Source organism: Bipolaris oryzae (assembly GCF_000523455.1).
Source record: "Bipolaris oryzae ATCC 44560 unplaced genomic scaffold scaffold_14, whole genome shotgun sequence".
Taxonomy (NCBI): Eukaryota; Fungi; Ascomycota; class Dothideomycetes; order Pleosporales; family Pleosporaceae; genus Bipolaris; species Bipolaris oryzae.
This window is the reverse complement of record NW_006911290.1, coordinates 256,336-280,290: the sequence shown is the minus strand read 5'-3', so window position 1 is coordinate 280,290 and position 23,955 is coordinate 256,336. Positions and strand designations below refer to the sequence as shown.

The following is a 23,955-nucleotide window of genomic DNA, read 5'->3' as shown; positions in this document are numbered from 1 at the left end:
CCGCCGGTGGCCGCACGGCTGGCCGCTGGCGAACCCCCGGCCAGCCTGCCCAGCTGGGACGACGTCGCCCAGCATCTCCCCCTGGAACCTCCCCCCCCCATCTCCAGCAGCGGGCAGGCCCAGACGACAAACCTTGGAACGAGGCTGGAAGGGGGGTGCCGTCCTGTCGCCGGCGCAGCCACCACTCTGTCCTCGCCCGCCTGCCTACCACCGACTTGAAGCGCTCGCCGTCGCCGTCGCTTTGCCGCGGCTCCCACTGGACCTCGCCTCACCGCACCGAGGCACGCAAAACAGTCGGACCAGACATCTCTGACGTGAAACGCAACATGGGAACATGGGAAAGCCGTCGACCCACCTGTTGGCGGGGTGAGAGGACGGCAGCGCACCGCGTCATTTGCCTCTGGGTCATGTGAGCACCACTGCTCGTTTCACCTGCATCCCTTTGGTTTCGGACGCCAGACAGCCTGCCAGCGCCCAAACTCAATCATGACAAGTTTGCGAGTTTCTTCAACATGCTGCCTGCTTACTTGCAGTCACACCCTTTGGCCACGCCCGTATTTCTCTTTTCTTTTTTCTCTCTGGCCCTCCCACACACACACACACACACATACACGGACCTGAACCCGCCCATCCTCCGCTACTGCCTGAACCCTATCCCGCCCTCCTGCACCACGTGTGTTTCAGTTGCCAACACGAATCCGATTCGTGCACCCCTGTGGCGATCCATCGACTTGCCTCACAAAATGGCACGTGCTCATTCGATATATTCGCTTTCTCTTCAATCCTCCCGGCTCATCCAGAGTGTTCACTCTCGTATGTTCCGTACAAATATCCCGTCGAGCCACTAACGGACCAGGCCACTCCCGGCCGGCCCCCATTCCATATTATTATGCTTTCCATACCACCATTATACTTTATCATGAACACGCTTCTCGAACATTGGTCCATGACAAGTTTTATCTAGTAGGGATTGAAACTACAGTCAGCATGACATCCTTCACCTCCCCCATCAAGCAACTAACGGTCCGCCTGCCAAACACGTGTTTTAATACCACAACACACGCTATTATTAGCTGATCCGCATGGTTCCCTAGATCACCGTCGCTTAGGTACATTCGCTTTATTTTGTTTTTTGCGCTATGGTCAAAGACCGAGCATAGGGCAGTAACTATTCAAGAAACTATCGAGTCATCTCTTGCCCCCCCCCCCCTGGCAAGTGCTGCTATAAGCACTGTGTAAATTATTGTACACGTTATCTGCAAGGATACTGATCTTGTCCCGAGTGTTGTCATGGCAATAGTAGCTGTGAGAGACGCTGTTGGGTCTATCCTTACAATTTTGCATGGCTTAATTCATCCACTTTAAAAAGGAGATGCATAGAGTATCTGGCAAGGGCACGACGATCATTCTAAATCCAAGACGTGCCTGAAGATCTCGAGAGGCTAGAGTGATCTAGGGCGTCAAGATGGAAACCTCTTTACCTTGTCTACTACTTACATATTAGGACAACCGTCGCATGTAGTCCAGCCCAGCTGCTTGTGCAGACCTGTTCTGCTACAGCACACTAAGATTAGATAGCTCTGCGCATACACATCCATAGTACATCGTCTCAGGATAATTACAAGATCATGCAGGCAATCCTGCGAAATCACCACTCCCGTCACATGAGATGTTCAGTCTCGCTTCAGGTGAACGCAGGTGAACTTGAGTGCAGCGCTAACCACCCATAAGCCGCCAATTCCCAATGTGGCATAGCGCGCCCACTCGAAATTCGCTCGCTTCAGAACATCGCAAAAATCCGACGACGACTTCTCTTTTCGCGACAACTAACCACCCAGGTCAATTCCCAACAGCCACCATGTCGAGGCCAACCGTCACCGTCGTCTCTGCCAAGGGCGAGGTCACCCAGGACACCATCCCCGTCCCCAATGTCTTCAAGGTCAGTTCCACCGTCGCACTTCGAAACCCACGATACGATGCAACCGGCAACCCGACGGACAGATCGAGAGAGAAGCTACAATGAATGCGTACAAACGGGGGATTTGCAAGATTGGACACTCGGTTGAAAATCCCATGCATGTATTGAGCTGGATCATTCATGGGGTGCTTGCGGCGCCATGACGAAAACTTCTGGGTTCCGCAATCAATATGGCACTCTCTCGATCTGCTCTGGTGTTGCATTGGGAGCATACAGTATCGTGCACTTGATTCATATATTTGATTCTAACGATAAGCAGGCCCCAATCCGCCCGGATGTCGTCCACGCGGTGCACACTGGCATGAACAAGAACCGCCGCCAGCCCTACGCTGTGTAAGCCTTCCTCGCAAGCTGCACCGTTGATTGATCTAACAACATGCAGCTCTGAGAAGGCTGGTCACCAAACTTCTGCCGAGTCCTGGGGTACTGGTCGCGCTGTTGCCCGTATCCCCCGTGTCTCTGGTGGTGGTACTCACCGTGCTGGTCAGGCTGCTTTCGGTAACATGTGCCGCTCTGGCCGCATGTTTGCTCCCACCAAGGTCTGGCGCAAGTGGCACCAGAAGATCAACCTGAACCAGAAGCGCTTCGCTACCGCCTCTGCGCTCGCTGCTTCAGGAAGCCCTGCTCTTCTCCTTGCCCGTGGCCACGCCATCAGCACCGTTCCTGAGGTTCCTCTTGTCGTCTCATCGACTGCCTTCGCCGATGCCGCCATCAAGAAGACCTCCGCTGCTGTCGCTCTCCTCAAGGCCGTCGGTGCTGGTGCTGATGTTGAGAAGGCCCGCAACTCGCGCAAGCTCCGCGCTGGTAAGGGCAAGCTCCGTGGCCGCCGCCACAAGCAGCGCCGTGGACCTCTTGTCATCTACAACCCTGATGAGGATGGCAAGGAGCTCGTCCTTGCTTTCCGCAACATCCCAGGTGTCGAGACCTCATCCGTCTACTCCCTGAACCTCCTCCAGCTCGCCCCCGGTGGTCACCTTGGCCGCTTCATCGTCTGGACCTCTTCCGCTTTCAGTGCCCTCGACAAGGTCTACGGATCCACCACTGAGCCCTCAGCGCTCAAGAAGGACTTCCTTCTCCCATCCCCCATGATGGTCCAGCCCGACCTCAGCAAGATTATCAACTCCAGCGACATCCAGAAGGTCCTCCGCCCCGTCCGTGGCGGAGCCGTTACCAAGCGCAGCCACACCCAGAAGAAGAACCCTCTCAAGAACTTCCAGGTGCAGCTTCGCCTCAACCCTTACGCTGCTACCTTCTCCAAGGAGAAGCTTGGCCAGAAGAAGCTCGAGGCTGGCAAGGCCGAGCCTGCCGCCGATACCTTCTACGAGCTGCTCCAGGATAACTAGATGGTTGTTGGTTAGCGTTATGGTTTCCTAAGGTGTTCTCTCTTCGGCTGGGATGGACTGGAATGATGAATGGCTATGATAAATGTAGCTTTTCTCAAAATACCTCATGAAAAGGTTGCTTCCATGTTTTGGCTGAATAATGTTTTTATGCAACTGTTCAATAATGTGATGACCCCATGCCTAAATGTCTGTGGTTTATCTTGTCATCCATACCCCCTTGGAGCTATCTGTCGTTGTGTTTTTTCCATGTCTGATTTTCCTGCGGGGTAGCTCACGCTTTGCAGCGCTCAAACAGTGTGTGCGAAACATTCTAAGAGTTGTTGTGCTTTAGCACTAAACCCATATTGCTAACATGATGTACACTGTGATGCCAACGCCATAAAGTATGTAACAATGTAACCCCAAAACGCCATCGCTATGCACGTAACCAAGAATTTCCTTTGTATCTTTCTTTCTTTCTTTTTTTTTTCACTTGAACAGTCTCTTCCCACCTGTCCTACCCATTGTCCTCTCCACACCCTCCAAACTCATACCCGCAAAACCCGCACCCCCACCATCCCTATCCCTCTTGTATCTCCGCAGCGCCTCCCTCAAATGTGCCGGGGTCAACGGCCCCTTGTCACAAGCCCGTAATCGCTCCTGCAAACTCGCATTCTTATCCACCTCCTTCCATATACTCTGCGTGCGATCCACCTGATTCAAGTACCACCCCGCACTCTGGATATCCGTATTCGTCGGTTTATTCCGCTCGTCTTTGATATGCGCACTCGGTCTTCCCAGGCTCTGGCTTAAGATGGGGCCTGGCAAGTCTGGGTTGGGCAGGTGGGTGCGTACGGCGGACCATTCGTCGCGGACGGTGAGGGCGCGGTCGATGAGCTCGCCGATGAAGGTTTTGGAGTAGGAAGTTACGGCGATGATGATGGGTTGGGGCACGGATTGCGAGAGGGTTTGGTTGACGAGTTTGCGGACGGTTTCGCGCTTGAGGCGGATGCGACGGTAGGTTGCGTAGCGGTCCATTTGCGCGGGGGTCATAAAGTCTTCTAGCATTCTGGAGTAATCGTTCGTATTAGTAAAGGATCAAGTTTGCTGTATGTGTGGTTTTTTTTGGAAAAAAAGAGAAACGTACCGTTCGTATTCTTTTTCTTGTTTGCGTCGGGCTTCGACGCTCATTCCGCCTTCAATCTCCATGCCCATTTCCTCGCCCATCTCGTCTTCGTCGTCGTCTTCCTCTTCTCCTTCATCTTCGCCGCCAACTGCACTCCTTCCATCGCCACCTTTGCCTCCTCTTACGCTCGAGCCTGCGACGCTTCCACCATCGCCGCCCTTCTTACGGCGCTTCTTGCTACCTCCAACACCATTGATAACTGAAGTGGTGATGTTGCTTTCGACCGATGGTGAACGCGAGTATTGGCGTGGCGAGCCACCGATGGATTCGGCATCGGGAGAAAAGGCATTGCGAAGATTAGAGGGCTTGCGCTTCTTAGCTGGTGCACCTGAGTGCGAAGATATGCTGCCACGCTTGCGGTTGCTGGACATGTTGAGCTGAGGGATGTGCGGTGGTGAGGCCATGGTTTTGTAGGTGATTTGTCGTTACTGCGAAGGCGCAAAATCCTATTTCCTTTGGAGCATGTGCGCAGCTCCAAAAATATTGAGCGGGGCGGAATGACGCTGATGGTAGTCGTTTGATTAGTGTCGTCGCGACTGTTGCGGAGAATGGAATTGACCCCAAAGTCGCGACGACCGCCGCCAAGCAATGTGGTTAGCGCGTTTGCTCCCTTCCGCTCGGAATGCGCCCGGCCGCGATTTCGTCATCGCCCCTAGCTGTGCTTGCTCTCACTAGGGGATTTCTGGATTCAGGAACCCTATCGATGGGAACTGCGCTTTGATCTCAAAGGTCTTTTTTTTTACCAAGGTCGCGTCATTGGTTGCGCCTTTACTATCTCACATAGACTTGAAGCAGCACTGCAGTTGGGCTTGTACCACCTCTATCACCTTGCTCTTAGCAGCGACGCTTCAACGCTCATGTAACACGTTGCTTTAGTACATTAAGAGATTTATGAATACTTTGGTCAATAAAGTTTTCAAAACGGATACTCTACCACAGCAGCGCTGACACGGCGCGAATGTGTTGGGTAAGGGGCTAGAGTTCCGTTATGAGAGCAGACTTTCTCAAACACTGTAATATAATTTACTGTATTATTTCGTACAGGATGTGTGTGTGAAGAGTTGACAGCTAATTCCAGTGGATTGCATGTAAATGTTCGACTTCAGGAGTGCAGATGAGTCGACCAGTGTGGATAACAAGGTAATCACTGTGGATGTTATGCGCATACTCTTACACCGTATGCAGGAGGATACACTGCAGTTTGGACACCGCAGTTATAGTCAAATAAGAAAAAAATGCGCGTCTATTCCATATTCTAATCGGAATAACAACGATCAAAATCGCTAGATATCAATCAGTCCGTTGATCTACAAGACACTTCACGAGCACGAAAAAAGCCTTTGCCAAAAACTGGAGAAAAAAAAGGTTTGATTAAAACTACACTTGCAAAGCAAAACTCCACTAGATCTACATCTCATACATCCCGGAGTATTACCCTCCTCCTCGTCCAAAGGTATCAAGTCATCACAGCATTCCACTCAACCCCCTACATGTACACACCTATTTCTTCGCACCCCCTCCACCAACCCACCCCCCAACCCAACCCCCCGCACTCTTCGCACCATCAGCCACACTCCCCGCACCCCCCTTCACTCCCTCCACAGCACTCTGTCCATACCCACCCAACGGACCTTGTCCCTCAAGCGGCCGTCCCTGCTCGTCCTTGCCACCGCGCTCAGCACGATTGATTCCTTCTTTCGACAAGGCGTCGCCGATGGGTTGTGCGAGACCGCCTTGGCCCACTTGGCCAGTGACAAGGCCGTTGACACCGTCTTGTAGGTTGTCGACCTGCGAGATGCCGGTGACTTTTGTTTTGTCGAGGTTTTCTGTGGATGGGAAGGTGAGTCAGTTGCTATTGCATGGCTTGGATGAGATGGACGAGAATATGAAAGGAAGAGGCAGAGAGAGAGGGGGGGGGAACGTACGTTTGGTGGCGTAGCTAGCCTTGTTATCTTTTGTGAACCATTTTAGATACTGGTCTTCGATCCATGGCATCCAGGTTTCGTATTTTTGGTTGTAATAGTCGTTTGCGGCTTGCTTGTAGGTTTTTGGTTGTTGTTGCTTGGTGTCTGCCATTTTGGAATGTGTTTGTGATGTGTTCGATAAAAGAAGAAAAAGCGAGACGTTCCTTAGGGTATCGTATAGATATGTAATGTGAATCGTGGATTGGGGGGGTATCAGTTATATTTCTTCACACAAGTGAACTAGAAATAAAGGAGAAAGAAAAGTCTTTGATCAATCAAGCACACACCAAAATATATACTACTACACACAAGCAAGCAAGCAACCCTTCATCATACTCCAGACCAACCCATCCAGCCCTCCCTACCTTGGCCCAGCCAACCACACACCCCCACTCTCCCTCCGATGCCGTGTATACGACGCCATCCACGCCAACAGTGATCTCATCTCCGATCGGCCAGGCCCTTTTCTCGCACCGGAGGGCCACCACCAGACAGGGGTATGCTACTTAAACAACGCAATGCCCAGGGTCCTTGATTTTTCCAACTTTACGAACCGGTTGCATGGGAGGGCGTTTGATGGGCGGCGTTGCGGACAAGGGTGGTGGGCCCTACGTCATCTGAACCACTCGATTCCAAGAGATCGGGACCCTCACCGATTGATCGTCCCGCGGTGCGCCTGCAGCGTTGGAAAACTTGCTGATTCACAATAACCTGCCTGTGTTGGTTAGGTGAGTTGATTTACTGGGTTTTTGCGCGGCATGCTGGTGGGTATGTGTGATGATGTGGTTGGGTAGGAGTAGGTATGAAGGTCTTTGGAGAGGAGGCAAATGGGGAATGGGAGGGTGGGTGCGAGACGATGGGTGGCTGTGTGCGCCTAGCTGCGCGCCACAGCTGTAAGACATGTCTTGACGGCGATCGGAGTCGCAGGTAGCTAAGGGCCAAGGTATGAGCGAAACGCTACACTACTAGTAATTTGGAGATGAGATATCCTTGTCTGCTTTCACATGTTGGGCACCTGCGTCTTCTACAGCATGATTGATAGTTTTATTCCGAAATTAAATACAACGCCGTACTCCGACAGTAAGAATATGACTCTTCTACTCAGTCTGGTGCCTTGGAAGCTAGTACTAGGTGGCCAGCAATAGCCATAGCAACAAGATGGCTTGTAAAAAGCAAAGCCAGAGAGGTCCCACTCGTACACTGCAATACGCAGCGATAACAAAATCCACAGTACATCATTTTTTTTTGGTGAGGAGACAGCATGGGCAATCGAAGCTGAAAAAAAACCACCTCCATTATAACTTTTCCGCAGAGCAGTCGAACGGTAACAAAGAATATTTCGCCAGTGGGCTGCTTCAGACAAGTCCAGCAGTCTCTTCTTGATCGCTTTCGGCAGAGGATGGTGTGGGCGAGTTTGTAGACCATTGTATGCCGTCAGTGGTAGACTCTTCATGAGTGATTCCAAGGCCGAGGATGCTACCGCCACGGTCTTCGTCTTGGTCATGATTAGTATCTCCATTAGCATAAATCTCCTGTGGATCAGGCGACGGCGCCAAGACTACAGTCGTCTCGCTCAGGCAGCTTCCTTGGCTACTGTCACTATCGCTACTGTTTTCGAAAATGTTATAGTTCTGATCTTCCAGGGAGGCAAGCCAGTCTACAGGTGTTTCTGGTCGGCGCGGTATTTCGAAATCAATAACCGGACTGTCGTCTAGTTCAACAAAGTCGCCACGTATGGCCTGACGGTCACGGTCATCTGCGAAATGAGGCGCATCCATGATGCCTTTCCAGCGGGCAATCCTCCTCTGTATCTCGCAGCGAACTAGAAACGAGTGAAAGTGTCTTTTGAAATCTAGCGGGAAGCCTTCACACAGATCAAGGAAGCATTCGTCTTCCTCACCACGCAATTGGCAAAGTTTGATGCGCTTGATCAGTACTTCCGTCATCTTGTACACGAAAGGTCCACAGGCACCATCATCGAAGCTGAATTGGTTGTGGTGGTTTTGATGCGGGGTGTACTGCTGGATTCGATATTGCCAATTTTTGACATCTTCTCCGAGGATTTTCAGCATGCCTCGACCGATTTGAAAACCAAGGTGTCGAGGGTGGTCGTTGCCAAGAAATAGAGAATCGTAATACGAGACTGTATGATGTATTCTGTCGATGGCGAGAAGCGACCAGTGATTTCCTTGCAAGCAGCCATTCTCAACGCCACCGATTGCATCGTTGATGACAAGAAAAATCCACGCCTTGTTTTCGAAACGTGCTCTATACTGAGCGTACTCCTGGGGACTACTATCTTCACTTTCCGCAGCGAAAAGGCATATTTGTGAGACCATGGAGTTGGTGATTGCGATTCCATGATTTTCACAATTGTAATCTCGACGGAGGACTTCAAGAGCCATGTCTAGACTTTCGTCTCGCATCCAAGGTTCGCCATGATCCCAGCTTGTACTTTTGATATGGCAGAAAGCATCGTTTTGAATTGTGATATCCCCTAGTCTGAGATACACGTTGGAATCAAATCGCGGGTGCAATTGGAACATTGTCATGAATGCGGGATATCGACCAGGATGGGGAACAAAACTCCAGTGGAAAAGAATGGGTAGAGGTTCCAAGTCGAGAGATTTGTACTGACGAGGCGGACACTGTTGTACGTTAGCATAGTGTTTAGCTACTTCTCCGTGTGAATGAACTATACGAACCCTGATATCTGTTTCTTCCCAGTCCATTGCGAAGCAGGTGCCCCAGTTTTCAGTAGTATTGACATCGATGCTATACCGCCGCTTCAGCAGTGGAGGCCTCGTCTGCCTTGTGGGTAGTAAATTAGCGCGCTCGAATCCACGCGAACCGATCATGAACATCCTGAAACTCTTATAGCGCATGCTGTGTCGTGTATTTTCAAAGCTTATGGAGAGCCCCAGGCGCGCATGCTTTGCTACTCTAGATTGGTTAAAGTACTTTGCAATAGGGGGAACCACTTGATCAGATGGCCGAGTCATAGTAGCTGTTGTACGGGCCGTAGGACTGTCGGGCGTAGACACAGGTGCTGAGGACTTCAGCGTACCCTGAGGGGGTGTAGCTGGTGGCGTCATAGACGTTTTGTTATCCTGATCCTGACTTGGGGGAGGAATGAGCGAAGTCGTGTGAGGGACAGGTACATCTTCTTGTAGTTGTGCCTTTGTTTCCAAACATCCCTCAAGTTCTGAAACTATAGAAATCCCAGTCACAGGTGGCGAGTGGGTTTGAAGGTGTGCCTGAATACGTGCTTCAGTATTCCTAGGCGAGTCAACGCCCAGCGTTGATGTGCCCAAGTCGGAACGGGCGTTGTGAGTATTTGCAACGGTCGTTATTTGGGTGCTTTCACTAGATTCTGAGCCTGCAGACTCTAGAGCTGTATGGCATTCTGCCTGAGGTTCGGCATGGACGTGCAGTGGGGAGGATGGTGCTGGTGAAGAAGGTGCGACCTGCGTAGTGATCTGTGCCGGGTCGCGCCTATCGGTTTGCTCTTCTAGCATCTCCATGACGTATTGGGGTATTTCTTTGATCATCGTATCTTTGGAAGAGGTTGGAGCGCTGGTTGCATTGTAAGGAATGGCTCTTTGTGGAAAGAAAGTGATTGTTGGTACCTGACAAGTCGACCAGCGCTTCCTGGAGACACGCTAGAGTGTATACGAACAATTGTTCTCTGAGGCGGGGTTGCAGCGGTGAAAGTGGAAGTCGTGTGCGGGTTCGCGACGGTAGTGAATGATGGCAGGCAGTGGCTAGGCTGAGACAAGTGTTTGTTGCTGTCGAGACAGAGGACTGGGCGCTGAGGAACAAATAACCGGCAGTCGAGGTCTAGGTAGATACAAGGCTTGAGTGAGAGGGGAACTCTTTGTACCGGTGATGGAGAACAAGCGCGTTATTGTGGGGGAAGCAAACTGTATTCCAACACAGCACACGTAGCTGCATTCACGGTTGAAGTAGCGAGAGTTGAACAGTGAGAGGGTCGGGAACAGAGCATCACTCTGGCGCTTTTCTTTTTACATTGGGGAAATATTTGTGAGTCAATTCAAAAATCTCGTTAAATTTGGTTATGCGAGCTCGCTGATTCCCCAGTCTCTAGGGGCATCCGCAATTGAGGAAACTATATAGTGCCGTTATTATCTACAATCAGGCCACTCTCCAATGGTCCCTATATTACGTCACACCAACCATATCTGCGAGAGTTCGTAAAGTGATTATCATGATTCGGGCTATTGAGTGACTATGTGCGTGGCGTGTACAATGCAAGTGATATCATTGCACGTGTCTGTGTGGCACTGAGAGTGAGAACCAAGGTACTGAGCATTCCTCCGAGTGAGAGCCGCCAAACGCCTGCTTCGCACACGACTCATGAGAGACATGCGCTGAAATGAGGTTGCAGTTACCTTGTAGTATCCAGGTGGGTGATCAAAATCTGGACAACAGCCCTCATATACGCAGTCGCTCCATGTAGCAACGACAAGGTGACAAAGCGCTTGCTCGACTTGAATACGTCGACCGTATCACTGTCCAATCGCCTGCAAGAGAATTCGGAAAGAGGGAAACTGCCTCCCAAAGCACACTTTCACCCATACTAGACATACGTAGATGAGCATAGCAAAACAATTCTCGAAAAAGTGATACTATTTACAAGTGCAAAGAAAGGTGCAAGAGATACGTAGTGGTATATGAACTATCAAGGAAAAAAAATCACACACACACAAAAAGAGAACAAAAGACACCGAACGGTCATCAGCTGTGTGAAGAGAGTGCCGGCGACGGAGGACCAGCTGCGCCTACCGCGCATGATAAACCCTCGATGGCTCTTGGATAACAAGCACCCAGCCCATCCCCCCCCCCTATGTAGTTCATGCTGCCAAATGTCATGACGACTTTTCGGCGCCTATACAATCCCCACAGATGCTCCTTGAAGATGCTGGAGAAACAAAGAAAAGGTAAAAAAGAAAAGAAAAGAAATCGACGAAAAACATTCCGTATCTGTCTTTCCAGTAACAAATTTGCAACACTGCTGCATCCGCTCACTCTGAGAATTCTTCTCAGGCATTTGCCGCGTGTGAAAATCAAGCTTTTGACTGACCCGCATTTCTATATCATGCCATGTGTCCAACGTCCGCTCCGTACTGGAACGGTGTATGGAGCTTCTAGTCTACTTACTCTCCGGTGCTGGATCCTCTCAGCCTTCTACCAAGGCTCACATTGCGACCGAGATCTGTCATGCCACCCACTGAATGTCGGTTGCTTGGGTTTCGAGCAACGCTCAATTGCGTTCTAGCTCGTAAACCGGCGGACAAAGGCTTTTCGAAGTGGGCTGGAGATCCCTCTCGGCCTAGGTTGTGACCGAACCGATTCTGATCACGGAACAAGAGACTGTGCTCATTCGACGGCGTACTGCTCGAAACACTTGGCCGACGAAGGTGCGATGTCGTCTGGATAGCAGGCGATGGCTGTAGGTCAGATATTGGCTCGCGAGAACCAATCTGCCGACCGGTGCTGTACCGGTTACTCTCATTTTGTTGCTGCCGCGACCGGAAGTCGATCGACGTCATTGCACGAGATGGTGCCCGGAATAGTATTGTGTCGTCGTCATCTTCCTCGGTACTCTTGCGTGCACGATGAAGACTTGTGCCTGCTCGCTGGAGTCGCGACGCGAGGTGCCTGTCGTCGTATGGCTCTTGACTTGTCTCTCGTTGATTACCCCCAGTTCCAACGGCAAGCATACTGCTCCTTCGAGCCTCTATGCGAGACATTGCTCTGCTGGGACTAACACCAGACAATGTATTGCTCTCAGGTTCGATGCTTTCTCGTATGGTTGGTGATTCGCCGTTGAACTGGACGCTTGGCCGACGAGAAATTGTGGCTGTACTTGACCGAAAAGCAGGACTGGCGAAGCCTGTCTTGGTGTCACATAGAGCTATACACAGCTCTGTCAAACTCCGGCAAAGGTTGTCAGCTTTACGCCGAACTTGACGATCAGACACGATTGCACCATTGGCGATGGTGCTTGCCGAATGAAGTGTGCCCTGAGGACCAGCACTGCCGCTCATTTCTGCGAGTGCTAATGCCTCCTGTGCAGTTGCTTCCAACGTGCGATACACTGCGGGTGATATGTGTTGTCGGGCCTTGGCTAGCGCCTCCCTCAAAAGCGGATGGGTTTTGTTGTTGTTGTTGTTGCTGCTGGTGTTGTTACTGGTGTTATTGTTGCCGTTAGGGGTAAGAGCGCCGACTGTAGAGTCAGACGGAGACAGGTTCGCCTTTCGCTGTTGGTTTGGCGATGAAGACACAGTCGTAGCTGAAGTATTCGCTGTCCGTGGGCGATCTGCTGACGCTTGAGATACAATTGCGCCCGACGTTGAAGGTATCTTGCCTCCCATTTCAATCTTGCGTATCCGGGACTTGAGTTCATCCAGCTCGTCCCATACGGACGCTGCAGGTCCTGTGGAGCCATGCGATTCGGTACCGTCGGCGCGCGAAGCAGCTTCAAATGATGTCTCTATGTGGGGTGTGCGTGGTTCATGGGAGAGATTCGACGGTCTGTATGGCTGAAGGGGTGTACGGCTTGGGGGTGTGACGTCTGGCTGAGATGCGCGCCTTGTTGAGGAGAACTGGGCCAGGAAGTCGCGTGGTGAGAGATCCGAATCCCTCCGTACCGAACTTAAAGATACCTTGTGCGATAGTTGAGGCGTCCGGTGTGCTGGTTCAGGTGCTGGTGAATTTTGGGCCCGCTCATAGCGGGAGGGAGTGGGCAGGAGCGAGCCCCGACGGAGACCGCCTGACCTGGCGTCTACGACAGAGGGTATACGACTCGAGGTTGCCGTGGCAGAGCTGGACTGCGACGGCGACGGCGTCTGTAGAGCTGATGGGTATGACTGTCGTTCATTTATTCGGGCGACTCGAGACTGTGGTGGTTAGCTTCCTGTGCATACTGTTGACGGCGCACGGGGGATAGAGGATTCGGACACACTGGGAAGCTGCCAGAGTCGAGCGGCCATGGTACACGCATGTCGCTGCAATCCGAACACATCTTGAAGACTGGGTGGTCTCACCTTCAACCGGTCAATCCGCGCTGTGGACTCTGCTGTGCGCTGTTGCTGCTGCTGTTGCTGCTTGGGCGCACTATCTGCGGCAATATTTAGGAACAGGTCCTCTTTGTCGCCATCTGTGCCTGGAGTCACGGGCGCAGGCGCTCCCCGTCCGCTGTGCGCCGCATGGTAGTCCTCCATCCGGCTGCGGGGACCAGAATCGTATTCGGACGACTCGGTGGAGCTGGCCATTCGTCGGGGCGGAGGCCGGGAGCTGGCGGTGGAATTGCGTCTGGGGGCGGGCGGGCGCAGGAGGCTTGGGGACGCCGTGGTGCTTGTTTGTTGTGGTTGCTGGTGGAGTTGTTTTTGCGGGGGGCCGTTCCAGTTGCCCGTTTCTTCCTCCCCGCGTCGCTTGCTCAATGGGGTCGGGCCAGTGTGCGATGCCAGTGCGGTGGGAGAGAACTGCTGGTGCGCATAGGTGAGATCGGCGGGATTCTGCGAGCTCCGACTGCGCGTAACTAGGGTGACGGGAGGACCGCGCGAATTGTCTATGCCATGGGCACTATGGGAGGCCGGGGGCCGACGTGCGGCAGCGGACGAGGACGAGGTGGTCGAGGGCAGACGTAGCAGGGTCGGGGGCTCGGGGTTTGTGTTTGTGCGCTGGCGTGTGGGCTTGGGGGCGGGCGACGTGTGCGCGGTCAGCGTGTTGCGCCGGGAGGGGTCGTGTTGTTGTGGTTGTGGTTGTGGTTGACGCAGCGGCGTCGGCGGGTGCTGGCTCTGGTGCTGGTGCTGGTGCTGGTGTTGTTGTTGTAAGGCTCCTCCAGACGATTTCCGAAAATGGGTCGGCATGGCTGCAGGAATCCAGGTGCGCTGGCACACACCAGACAGGGATGACGGGCAACGTTTCAGAGCGCACACTCAGCCTGCCATGGCTGCTACGAGGGGGGCCCACAGACTGCGCGTACGCCTTGGTAAATTGCACATAGTGCCTTTGCTGTTCAAAGGTAGATGCTGGGACGCTGCGGCGCTGCACATGGCCAGTATTCTCGACCTTGGCCCATTTGCTGCTAGGGTGGCCGGGCCTTTACACGACATGGCACATTGCCCCCTCAAGAGAGCGAATGATGTGCAGCCAGCCCTATGCTATACCCGTCGCCCACCACCTATAGCACCCGCTATACCCGCCCTCTACTCATGCTAAACCTTTCCACCGCCTCCATCGTTGCCAGCCCGGGAGGGACCGTGTGCTCAACGTCCGGACGGGCGCCAGCGGCACCGCATCGCCATCTACCCAGCGATTGCGCCCTGCTGCTCACAACTGCAACCCCTTCTGCCAACTGACTCGCAGTCCCTCGCTCTTAAATGAGCTTCTGCTCACGCCTAATCTTACCCTCCTCCTGCGCGAGCCACACACCGCTGCTTCGAAAAACACCTGCTTTCTTTTTGTCCCGTCCCAATTCGAGGCGACGAGCGAAGCCGCATTGGGCGAGCGCTGCAGCGTGGCTGTCATGACCGACCCTGTTCCTGCATTCGCTATCCCCGGGCAGTGATGCCATCCACGGAGCGCATAAGCGAGTTGGCACGGCCGATATGACACTGAGGTTTCTGGGAATTTATGCTTTATGCAAGCCTGATAGTGTAGTAGTGTATAAAAGGAGACTCGTATTGGTGTACTCAAGAGCCAGACGCCAAACAAACCCTTGGTCCGTATGTAGTACGCGTACTCGTGATATGAATCCAGAAAAACATGATACTTGGCACAGACTGACTGGCTGCGTGTGAATGCACTAGAGTGGAGGCACAGTTGGCACTCCGGTGAAGGCTTCGAGGCACATCTCACGTCTCCATGGCGCCTCCCGCCATCCTGCCTACCAGGCTCTGGATCACGTGACACGGTTCCGGCAGAACCAGCCCGCCGACGAGCCCGACGAAATAATCTTGTCTTGCCATCGCCTCCGCCCAGGCACATCTCTACGGTCGCGATACCCAACTCTGTCCCCCCATAACCATCAAACATGTCTGTCGCGACGCTGTCCAAGTCGCTGCCCAAGCCGAAATACTCGGGTGAGGAGGAGGAACTCACCAACAGCACGCGTGTGCTGAGCTCCGAGCAGTACGAAGCGCAGGTCGCACGAAAGCAGAATGGCCCACCCGCATACGGTAGCAGGCAAAGTTGGCGGCCCCGCGTGCCCGAGGACTTTGGCGATGGAGGCGCGTTTCCAGAGGTTCACGTCGCGCAGTATCCGCTGGATATGGGCAAGAAGGGCACACCATCCACATCCAATGCCCTCGTAAGGAGAGTCGACGGAGAGGGCAAGACCAAATACGATGAGATTGCGAGGCGCGGACACGGCGACTCAAGGATCGTACAGGCGAGCTTCAAAGACTTGATCCCGCTACGTCAACGAGCGGATGCCGGCGAGCTGGATTTGTCGCGTCCGAGCCAGGAAGTGGTACAGGCAACAAAAGAGAAGACAGAACAGGCACTCATGGCCTTGGTAGCAGGACAGACTGCTGCACAGCGACCAAAGAACGTACAGGGTCGGAAAGACGATGAGCCTACCTTTGTGCGATACACCCCAACCGCACAAATGGGCGAGGCCCAGGGAAAGACGCGCATCTTCAAGATTCAACAGCGGCAGATCGATCCTATGGAACCACCGAAATTCAAGCACAAACGTATTCCTCGCGGACCGCCATCTCCTCCGCCGCCCGTTCTACACTCTCCGCCGCGAAAACTGACCGCCGAAGATCAAGAGATGTGGAAGATTCCGCCTCCCATTAGTAACTGGAAGAACCCCAAGGGTTACACAGTACCTCTAGATAAGCGTCTGGCAGCCGATGGGCGGGGTCTCCAGGACATCACAATCAACGATAAGTTTGCGCAATTCGGCGAGGCTCTCCAGGCTGCAGACAGGCACGCTCGAGAGGAAGTCAAGCAGCGCGCCATTATGCAACAGCGCTTGGCAGAGAAGGAGAAGCTGCAAAAGGAGGAGCACCTGCGCAACTTGGCAAAACAGGCTCGAGAAGACCGTGCGAATGCCTCCCGAAGGCGATCCCAGAGCGATTCAGAAACAGACTCGGAGGAGGAAGAGGTGCGGAAGCGAATGGATGCCCGCAAAGAGCGTCGCGAGGATTTGCAGCGTGAACTCCGTCAGTCGCGCATGGGCAATGAGCGCAAGATTCAGATGCTTGCTCGTGAGCAGAACCGTGATATCTCAGAGAAGGTTGCTCTTGGCCTGGCAAAGCCAACACAAAGCGGAGAGTCCATGTATGATGCTCGATTGTTCAATCAGTCGAGTGGTTTCAATGCTGGTTTCAACGAGGACAACCATTATGACAAGCCTCTTTTCGCCGCTCAAGACGCAATAAGCAGCATCTACCGCCCGAGTGTACAACAAGACGACGGAGAAGATGACGGGCAGACGTACGACAGGCTCACAAAGACGAGCAAATTTGAAGTTTTAGGCAAGGCGAAGGAAGGCTTCAAGGGTGCCGATCTACAAGAAGCTCGAGATGGACCAGTCCAGTTTGAGAAGGATACTGACGACCCTTTCAACATCAATCAGATGATTGACGAGGTTCGGGGCGAGAAGAAGGGCGAAAAGCGATACGGCATTCAAGAGCCTGAGGGCAGGTCAACGAAAAGGGCTAGGGTAGATGATGACAGTGATTGAGCAACCTACGGTATTGCCATAGGCGTTTGGACATTTTTTTTTGGCGCAGTACAGATTGCTGTTGCAATCTTTCATGAGCATTGGAAGCGATCACAGAGGCCAAGTTATCTGGTCTTTTTAATATTCAATATCTGAATGTGCACTGAACCTCCCAAAATAGCGGAAAATGGCCTGGAAACGTGCTGGGTAATATATGCATGTCTAGCATTACCATTGACGTCAACCAGCAGCCCCATTTTCTAGTTGCTGAGCTGATGCTGACTACCAATGTCGTATTGCACCTATTGGCATTCGCCGGCTAACTGTAACTTTGGCATCGGATGGTGCACCTGGCTCGGATAGTCGCTATCCCCGGCGTAAACTCCTGTCGGTACTTTGCAAAGTATTCCTCTACGACCCCGCCATCCAATGTTGTCCCGTGCCACGCTATGGCGAGTACATATCTAGTCGGAACTCGGTAGCTATCTGCGTCTGGTTTGCGCTGGTGTGCATAAGAGCTGCCGATATCTTGCCGGTTGGCGGGTCTTGAGCACGTTTCATTATTTACTATCAGCTTACTTCGGAGTTGGTCCTGCCATGCAAAGTAATTGCGGCGTGTATTTGAAGACGCCACACCTTTTAATCTGCATACACTAGCATTACATTCTCACTATACAACCCACCAAGACAAGATGAGCGAAAGAAATTCAGCGGTATCTGGTAACAAGGAACACAAGTTCAATCCAAAATTTACGGATGCAGTGATCAATGCGACAGGGCCCAATGCTACCCCTAGGGTCAGACAGCTCGCGGCGGGGTTGATACGGCATCTGCACGATTTCGCGAGAGAGAATGAGCTTACGGTCGATGAGTGGATGGCAGGTGTACAGCTTGTACGTATACACGTTTTCTTAGGCTACGCATCTAGCCTGCACTCTACCTAACGCATACTAAGGCTGGATAGATGAACGAAGCAGGTCGCATGTCCGACTCTAAACGCAATGAAGGCCAATTGCTTTGCGATGTTCTCGGCCTTGAGTCACTTGTCGATGAGATAACATACAAGCTCGCTTCCACAGCTGCAGATGAACCTACCGCTACTGCCATCTTGGGACCCTTCTACCGAGAAAACGCACCGGAGCTACCCATGGGGTCTTGTATCGTGTCGAAGGAAATCAACGAACAAGGCGATCGTACCTGGATGCATGGAACAGTCACCGACTTCAAAACTGGAAAGCCTATTGAAGGTGCAGTAGTAGACGTCTGGCACACGGCACCAAATGGCCTGTATGAACAGCAGGATGCCAATCAACCAGATATGAACCTAAGGGGAAGGTTCACAACTGGAAAGGATGGGACATACAGCTTTTACTGTTTACGGCCTGTGCCATATCCTATTCCTTTTGATGGTCCGGCTGGAAAGGTACTACAGGCGCTCGATAGGCACCCGATGCGGCCGGCACATATACATTTCTTGCTCACGGCGCCTGGCTACAAGCCTATCGTTACGCAAATTTTCGACCGCAAGAGCAAGTATCTTGACGATGATGCCGTCTTTGCAGTCAAGGATTCACTCGTTGTAGATTTCAAGCCTTTCGAGGGTGATCCGAAAGCAGATTTTGAGCTACCCTATGACTTTAAGATGGCGAGCTTCAAGGATGCGGAGAAGCACTCAGTTGCGGGGACGACAGAAGCGAGTGCCTAAGTAGACCAAACCAAGCATACACTTTTCTGTGACATTCCAGCATATCTTTAGTGACACTCTTGCGGCATAACATTTGAGATAATCATCAGTCTTCTGTGCTCCGAGCGTGCTTGTGCTCCGAACCTAGCTGGTGTCCCGAACTTAGCTGGTGTTCCGAATCCAGCTATGTATTCCGATGCAAGGCCGCTCCCCGCACTACCTCCACTATCAACTAACCGTCTCCAACCGACCCGCGGTTGTCAATCATTACGCCCTACGCGCCCTAGCTCGAGACTACTTGACCTTTGTTGTTATTGTATATTTATTTCTAGTTTTGTATTATTCTTGTCGTCATCCAAGCCATCGCTTACATACATCGTCACACCCAAGTCTTTGCGGGGTCAAGTTTACAGTACGTCTGCCAGGGTTACCGGCTACGTATCACGCCCTAAAACACTCTTAGGTCAACCTATTAACAACATCCAAGGCAGCCACCCAAAGACCACAGAAACATTGCCAGCTTTGCAACAACATTAGAGCAGAGAATTATCTACGCGTACCCATCATGGCGGAAAACAAAATCCCTCTTGGGCGTTACATGTGGGAACGTATCCATCAAATCGGTGTGGACACAATCTTCGGTGTACCAGGCGACTTCAACCTCCAGTTTCTCGACCAAATTTTCCACGTTGATAGCCTGAAGTGGACGGGCAACCAAAATGAGCTGAATGCATCTTATGCCGCAGACGGCTATGCCCGCATAAAGAACGTTCCTGGATGTTTCGTCACCACTCATGGTGTCGGTGAATTAAGCGCACTGAATGGCGTTGCGGGCAGTATGTCTGAGAACGTAAAGGTCATACATGTTGTTGGGCAAACCACGCGTGCGATGCAGAAGAATCATATGATGATTCATCATAGCATTGGCTCGAAGCCAGATCATCAAGTATACAACAAGGCCAGTGAGGGGCTACGATTTGCCGCTGCAGAGCTCTGGGACATTGAAAATGCACCAAGTGAGATTGACCGTGTACTCCGAGAGTGTGTGATCAAGAGTGGACCAGTGTACATTTTCTTGCCGCTGGATCTGAGTGCCGAGTTGGTGGACAAGAGTTTACTTGACAAGAAGATCGACCTGGCCCCACAAGTCGATGAGAAGGCACAGGAAAAGGCAATCGATGCCATTACCAGTGCGATTGCTGAGGCTAAACAGCCAACTGTCGTAGTAGATGCGCTTGTGCACCGGTTCGGTGCCATTAAAGAAGCCCAACAAGTAGTCAAGAAGCTCAACGTTCCGTTCTTCTCGACAAACATGGGCAAAGGCATTGTCGATGAGAGCGAAGAAACATTTGTTGGCGTATGGAATGGCGAAATTAGTACTCCAGGTGTTAAGGAAGTTGCAAAAGCAGCTGATTTGGTCATAACGCTGGGATATGTGCCATGTGACACCAACACGGCTGGTTTCTCGAGACAGTTGGACGAAGGGAAAGTGATCCACATCAACCCATTTGATGTTGTTGTAAGTCCTATCTGCCTCAATTAGCCTCTGCTCCCATTTATATGGCGATTGGTACTAACAATGAAAAATTCAGGTCAAGGGCACATCCTATCCATCCACCGCCATACAACCACTCCTTGCCGCTCTATCTGCTGCTCTCCCCTCAACAGCCCAACACTCAATAGCCAAGCCACAGCTTCCCCCTCCACGCACACCTCTGGATGTAGACGCCAAGCACCTGACACAATCCTGGCTCTGGCCCACGATAGAAGCCTTCCTCAAGTCTGGCGACGTCGTCATCAGCGAAACAGGTACCTCGAACCCTGGAATCGGCGACATCACCTTTCCCAAAGACATTACTCTCATAACGCAGATCTACTACGGCAGCATCGGTTTTGCAACTGCAGCCACGCTGGGCGCTGATCTTGCAAGGCGCGAGCTGGAGGCAGTGAACAAGCGTAACAAGGGAAGGACGATACTGGTTACTGGCGATGGATCCATGGCGTTGACCATTCAGGAGATTGGCACTATGATCAAGGCAAAGTGCAAGGCTGTGATATTTGTCATTAACAACGAGGGATATACCATTGAGCGGTTGATCTGGGGTGCTCGACAACGTAAGTACTCTTTTTCTCTATCATACCCCCTCGTCTCGCTGTTTTTTTTTCACTCATAAATTCTTACAATTCCTAGCATACAACGATATCGTTCCTCACAACTACTCTCACCTCCTCCCCCTATACCACCACCCAGACCCGGCCTCGTCGTTCCACCGCGCGGCAACAAAGGAAGAGCTTACCGCTATCCTGGCGAAACCCCAGGTGCAGCAGCCCGAAAACGTGCAGCTTGTAGAGCTGGTACTGGACAAGCTGGACACAAGCTGGAAGCTCGGCACAACCTTGGCATGGAGAAGCGAGGAGCACAAGGAGTATCTTACGCGAGAAGGCTTCGTAGACACATACGGTGGATGGAGTCTTGAAGAAAAGGCCGGTGGAAGCGTAAAGTGGAGCTAGACATATCTCCTCTCCCTCGTTCCTTTTGTCATTCTCATATCTTTTATATCACCCCGAAGGCTATATGTCATACCCTTAGATACATATCTATTCCACACATAGATGATATGATGAACAAGAAATCTACGCAAAGACGGCAAGCAAACAAAACCACACCACACAAAGCTCATACAACACTAATGGTGTCTTATCCCACATCGACATGACGGCTGCAAACCCGCATCGAAGCGGTATCGTAGAGGCCATCATACGCCTATTTCCCTGCAACGTGAAGATGAGTTGGTACCATCCCACTGCTATGGTAGCAAGTCCTTTTTCCACACAGAGTCAGTGCTAGCAAAAGGATGTCTTGAGAAAAAAAAAAGCAGTGTAGAAATTGTTGGGTAGTTTGAAGAGGGGGGAGAAAAGGGTAAATTTACCGATTGATTGCAAGGCCCGATCCGAAGCTTCTACACCGGTTATAGCGGCGTATTCTTGCGTGTTGACGAAGCTGTATGCGCCGAGGGCCATGTTGACGAGGGAGTGCAGGATTAGGAGCATGCGGGCCATGCGGGAGAAGGGCGACATTTTTGCTTTCGTTCTTGGAATTGAATGAGGTGGGATGAGTGGTTGTGTTTGGATTAGGTTACTGGAAGGTGTAGCTGGAGTAGTTGATGCTGGGGTGTTGACAAAGGTGATGAAAGAGTGGGTACCTCTGTTTAGATAAGCGACTACTAGGATTTTTTTCCTGTTGCAAGGCTTTTCACTTGGGTTGGCGCTAGCAAGCCAGGTATGCTGGCAAGCTGCCAATTCGAGATCGGCTATCCTAACATTTTTGGTGTGGGAGCTTTGAGTGCGTCCCTTGTTTGATTTGCATCACAGGAAAATACCAGGCAGATAATGAATACAGCAACATGGTACACACAAGAGCGTCATTAATGATATTTGATACATGAATTAAAGGCATAGTTCATTATACAAACAAAAACGCCCCATGAATGCTGTATAATGCCGTGTTCAACAGGTCGGCTAGAAGAAAGACTGGTATAAGAAAAAGCCGAAAAGAAAAACGCTGAAGGGGGTTGAAGCATCGCTCGCCGGCAATGTGAATCGGTAGTTATACAAAAAAAATGAAGTAAGAAGAAGACATGGTGATTATGCGCCCAGCGCTATAAGCCTGCTCTTGATGTCCGTTGGCCTCATCATCTGGTTGATAACCACACTAGACATGGCTCCCATGCTGACAAGGGAGACGTATCCTGGTGCAACCTCGTTCGCCAGCACTTCCACACACTTCATTGCCTCGTCTTTTGAGATGGGAGTTCGGATGGAGCCTTGCAGGGCCTGTACAAGAGCAGTAGTAGAGAAAGAAACACGAGATCCAGGTTTGCTGGCACAAAGGAGGGAGAGAACGCCAATGACTTCTGGAGTACGTTGGAGTGCTGCTCTTCGTTGAAGCTCGGCAGGACTAGGGGCGGCGGGTCCAGCTTTGGCGGCTTCTTGTTTGGCGAGGATGCGGTCGAGAAGATTGGTTTTGCGAACAGCAGCGAATTCGGTGATCTTGGGTTGTGCAGGTTGAGTCTGTTGTGTTTGGCATGTGGTAGACTCGTTTTCTTTGTCCGTTGCTGGCCTTGTCTTCTTTTGTGCACGCCCTTGCTGAACACTTTCCTTGAACTCTCTCAATCTCTTGCGTCCTTTTTCTTGTGATGGTGCAAGCGCGACAAGTGATTCGCATGTGGTGATCTCGGCAAGGGGAAGTTGGCTGAGGAACTTTGAGATGGAAGCGTCGTCGAGGAAAGTCTCCATGGTTGCTTGCTTGACATCGGTCTTCTTTGGGCGTCCCCGTCCGCGTTTGGGTACGGCAATAGGTCGAGTCGGCATCTTCTGCGATGCACACCATTGCGACCACAATGTGTCTAGGCCCTCCTTGAACATTTCTTGCAGGCCTTGTTCGTTCATGTGCGTCATTCCGTTCATCATCGGGCTGCTCTCCTTGATCTCAATGCAAATCTTGCCATGGCCATAGTCGGATAGGTAGTAGGGGTTGTTGGCGCCAGAAGGGCCTTGGTCGAGGATTCCGATGAGCAGCCGGACGTCATCGTAAGTGACCTTGCGCTGGCGCCATACCAGAGTTGTAGACGCAGTCAAAGCCTGGAGATCTGCGGGTGTCGAGATTCCGTTGTGCGCGTAATGCAGTGAGAGGGCAGTCAGAAAGGACGAGTGGAGTGCGAGAAGGTTGACGAGCTCGGCTGGAAGCTGGCCAGGAGCAATGGGCGACATTGTTGAAGATAGAGGTGAGAATGGTACGGCAATAAGATACGTGGATCAATGTCGATAAGAAATATGCCGTGCGGGCGTCGCTTTGTGGTGCAAAGGAGATGGGGTGCTGTATATGAACAGAGGGGGTATGTAAAACAAGGAAGGGAAAGGAAGGAAGCAGAGACACCCTCGACGCGTTGCGCGTTCGCGTCGCGTAACTTAAGGCCCCACCCATTTGAAACCCGAACGAGTAATTGCCCCGCCCTATGGCAGCGCGTCCACCACTCATTCTTCTCCATACGCATCTAGACAATGACGCGCTGAGTTAGACAGTGTTCTCTGCTATCGAACGATATCATCTTCTTTTTCT

At 51.9% G+C, this 23,955-nt stretch overlaps 10 protein-coding genes across 10 annotated transcripts; 4 read left to right on the top strand and 6 right to left on the bottom strand.

Moving 5' to 3' along the window:
- Window positions 1-1,858: 1,858 nt before the first annotated feature.
- On the top strand, window positions 1,859-3,321 carry COCMIDRAFT_84732 (uncharacterized protein; the record flags this gene model as incomplete). Its single annotated transcript, XM_007685960.1, has 3 exons — window positions 1,859-1,939; window positions 2,238-2,311; window positions 2,361-3,321. 3 exons carry the CDS (start codon window positions 1,859-1,861, stop codon window positions 3,319-3,321), a joined length of 1,116 nt encoding a protein of 371 aa, XP_007684150.1.
- Window positions 3,322-3,789: 468 nt separating this feature from the next.
- Window positions 3,790-4,857, bottom strand: COCMIDRAFT_23011 (uncharacterized protein; the record flags this gene model as incomplete). The annotated part of the gene is made up of 2 exons (XM_007685879.1): window positions 3,790-4,369; window positions 4,448-4,857. 2 exons carry the CDS (start codon window positions 4,855-4,857, stop codon window positions 3,790-3,792), a joined length of 990 nt encoding a protein of 329 aa, XP_007684069.1.
- Window positions 4,858-5,986: 1,129 nt separating this feature from the next.
- COCMIDRAFT_1886 (uncharacterized protein) lies at window positions 5,987-6,562 on the bottom strand (the record flags this gene model as incomplete). The annotated part of the gene is made up of 2 exons (XM_007685865.1): window positions 5,987-6,312; window positions 6,412-6,562. 2 exons carry the CDS (start codon window positions 6,560-6,562, stop codon window positions 5,987-5,989), a joined length of 477 nt encoding a protein of 158 aa, XP_007684055.1.
- Window positions 6,563-8,084: 1,522 nt separating this feature from the next.
- On the bottom strand, window positions 8,085-10,001 carry COCMIDRAFT_63191 (uncharacterized protein; the record flags this gene model as incomplete). The annotated part of the gene is made up of 3 exons (XM_007685959.1): window positions 8,085-9,098; window positions 9,156-9,393; window positions 9,508-10,001. Coding segments are annotated over 3 exons (1,746 nt in total), but the record flags the coding sequence as incomplete, so codon positions are not given.
- A 1,626-nt stretch (window positions 10,002-11,627) lies between these two features.
- COCMIDRAFT_84876 (uncharacterized protein) lies at window positions 11,628-14,345 on the bottom strand (the record flags this gene model as incomplete). Its single annotated transcript, XM_007685958.1, has 2 exons — window positions 11,628-13,373; window positions 13,521-14,345. The coding sequence occupies 2 exons, from the start codon at window positions 14,343-14,345 to the stop codon at window positions 11,628-11,630; spliced, it is 2,571 nt and encodes an 856-aa protein (XP_007684148.1).
- Window positions 14,346-15,511: 1,166 nt separating this feature from the next.
- Window positions 15,512-17,173, top strand: COCMIDRAFT_84707 (uncharacterized protein; the record flags this gene model as incomplete). Its single annotated transcript, XM_007685957.1, has 1 exon — window positions 15,512-17,173. The coding sequence occupies one exon, from the start codon at window positions 15,512-15,514 to the stop codon at window positions 17,171-17,173; it is 1,662 nt and encodes a 553-aa protein (XP_007684147.1).
- Window positions 17,174-17,844: 671 nt separating this feature from the next.
- COCMIDRAFT_1882 (uncharacterized protein) lies at window positions 17,845-18,857 on the top strand (the record flags this gene model as incomplete). Its single annotated transcript, XM_007685864.1, has 2 exons — window positions 17,845-18,045; window positions 18,117-18,857. The coding sequence occupies 2 exons, from the start codon at window positions 17,845-17,847 to the stop codon at window positions 18,855-18,857; spliced, it is 942 nt and encodes a 313-aa protein (XP_007684054.1).
- A 544-nt stretch (window positions 18,858-19,401) lies between these two features.
- On the top strand, window positions 19,402-21,347 carry COCMIDRAFT_23005 (uncharacterized protein; the record flags this gene model as incomplete). The annotated part of the gene is made up of 3 exons (XM_007685878.1): window positions 19,402-20,355; window positions 20,429-20,951; window positions 21,028-21,347. The coding sequence occupies 3 exons, from the start codon at window positions 19,402-19,404 to the stop codon at window positions 21,345-21,347; spliced, it is 1,797 nt and encodes a 598-aa protein (XP_007684068.1).
- Window positions 21,348-21,470: 123 nt separating this feature from the next.
- COCMIDRAFT_33269 (uncharacterized protein) lies at window positions 21,471-21,914 on the bottom strand (the record flags this gene model as incomplete). The annotated part of the gene is made up of 2 exons (XM_007685897.1): window positions 21,471-21,658; window positions 21,767-21,914. 2 exons carry the CDS (start codon window positions 21,912-21,914, stop codon window positions 21,471-21,473), a joined length of 336 nt encoding a protein of 111 aa, XP_007684087.1.
- A 567-nt stretch (window positions 21,915-22,481) lies between these two features.
- Window positions 22,482-23,606, bottom strand: COCMIDRAFT_84816 (uncharacterized protein; the record flags this gene model as incomplete). Its single annotated transcript, XM_007685956.1, has 1 exon — window positions 22,482-23,606. One exon carries the CDS (start codon window positions 23,604-23,606, stop codon window positions 22,482-22,484), a length of 1,125 nt encoding a protein of 374 aa, XP_007684146.1.
- Between the last annotated feature and the right edge of the window lie 349 nt (window positions 23,607-23,955).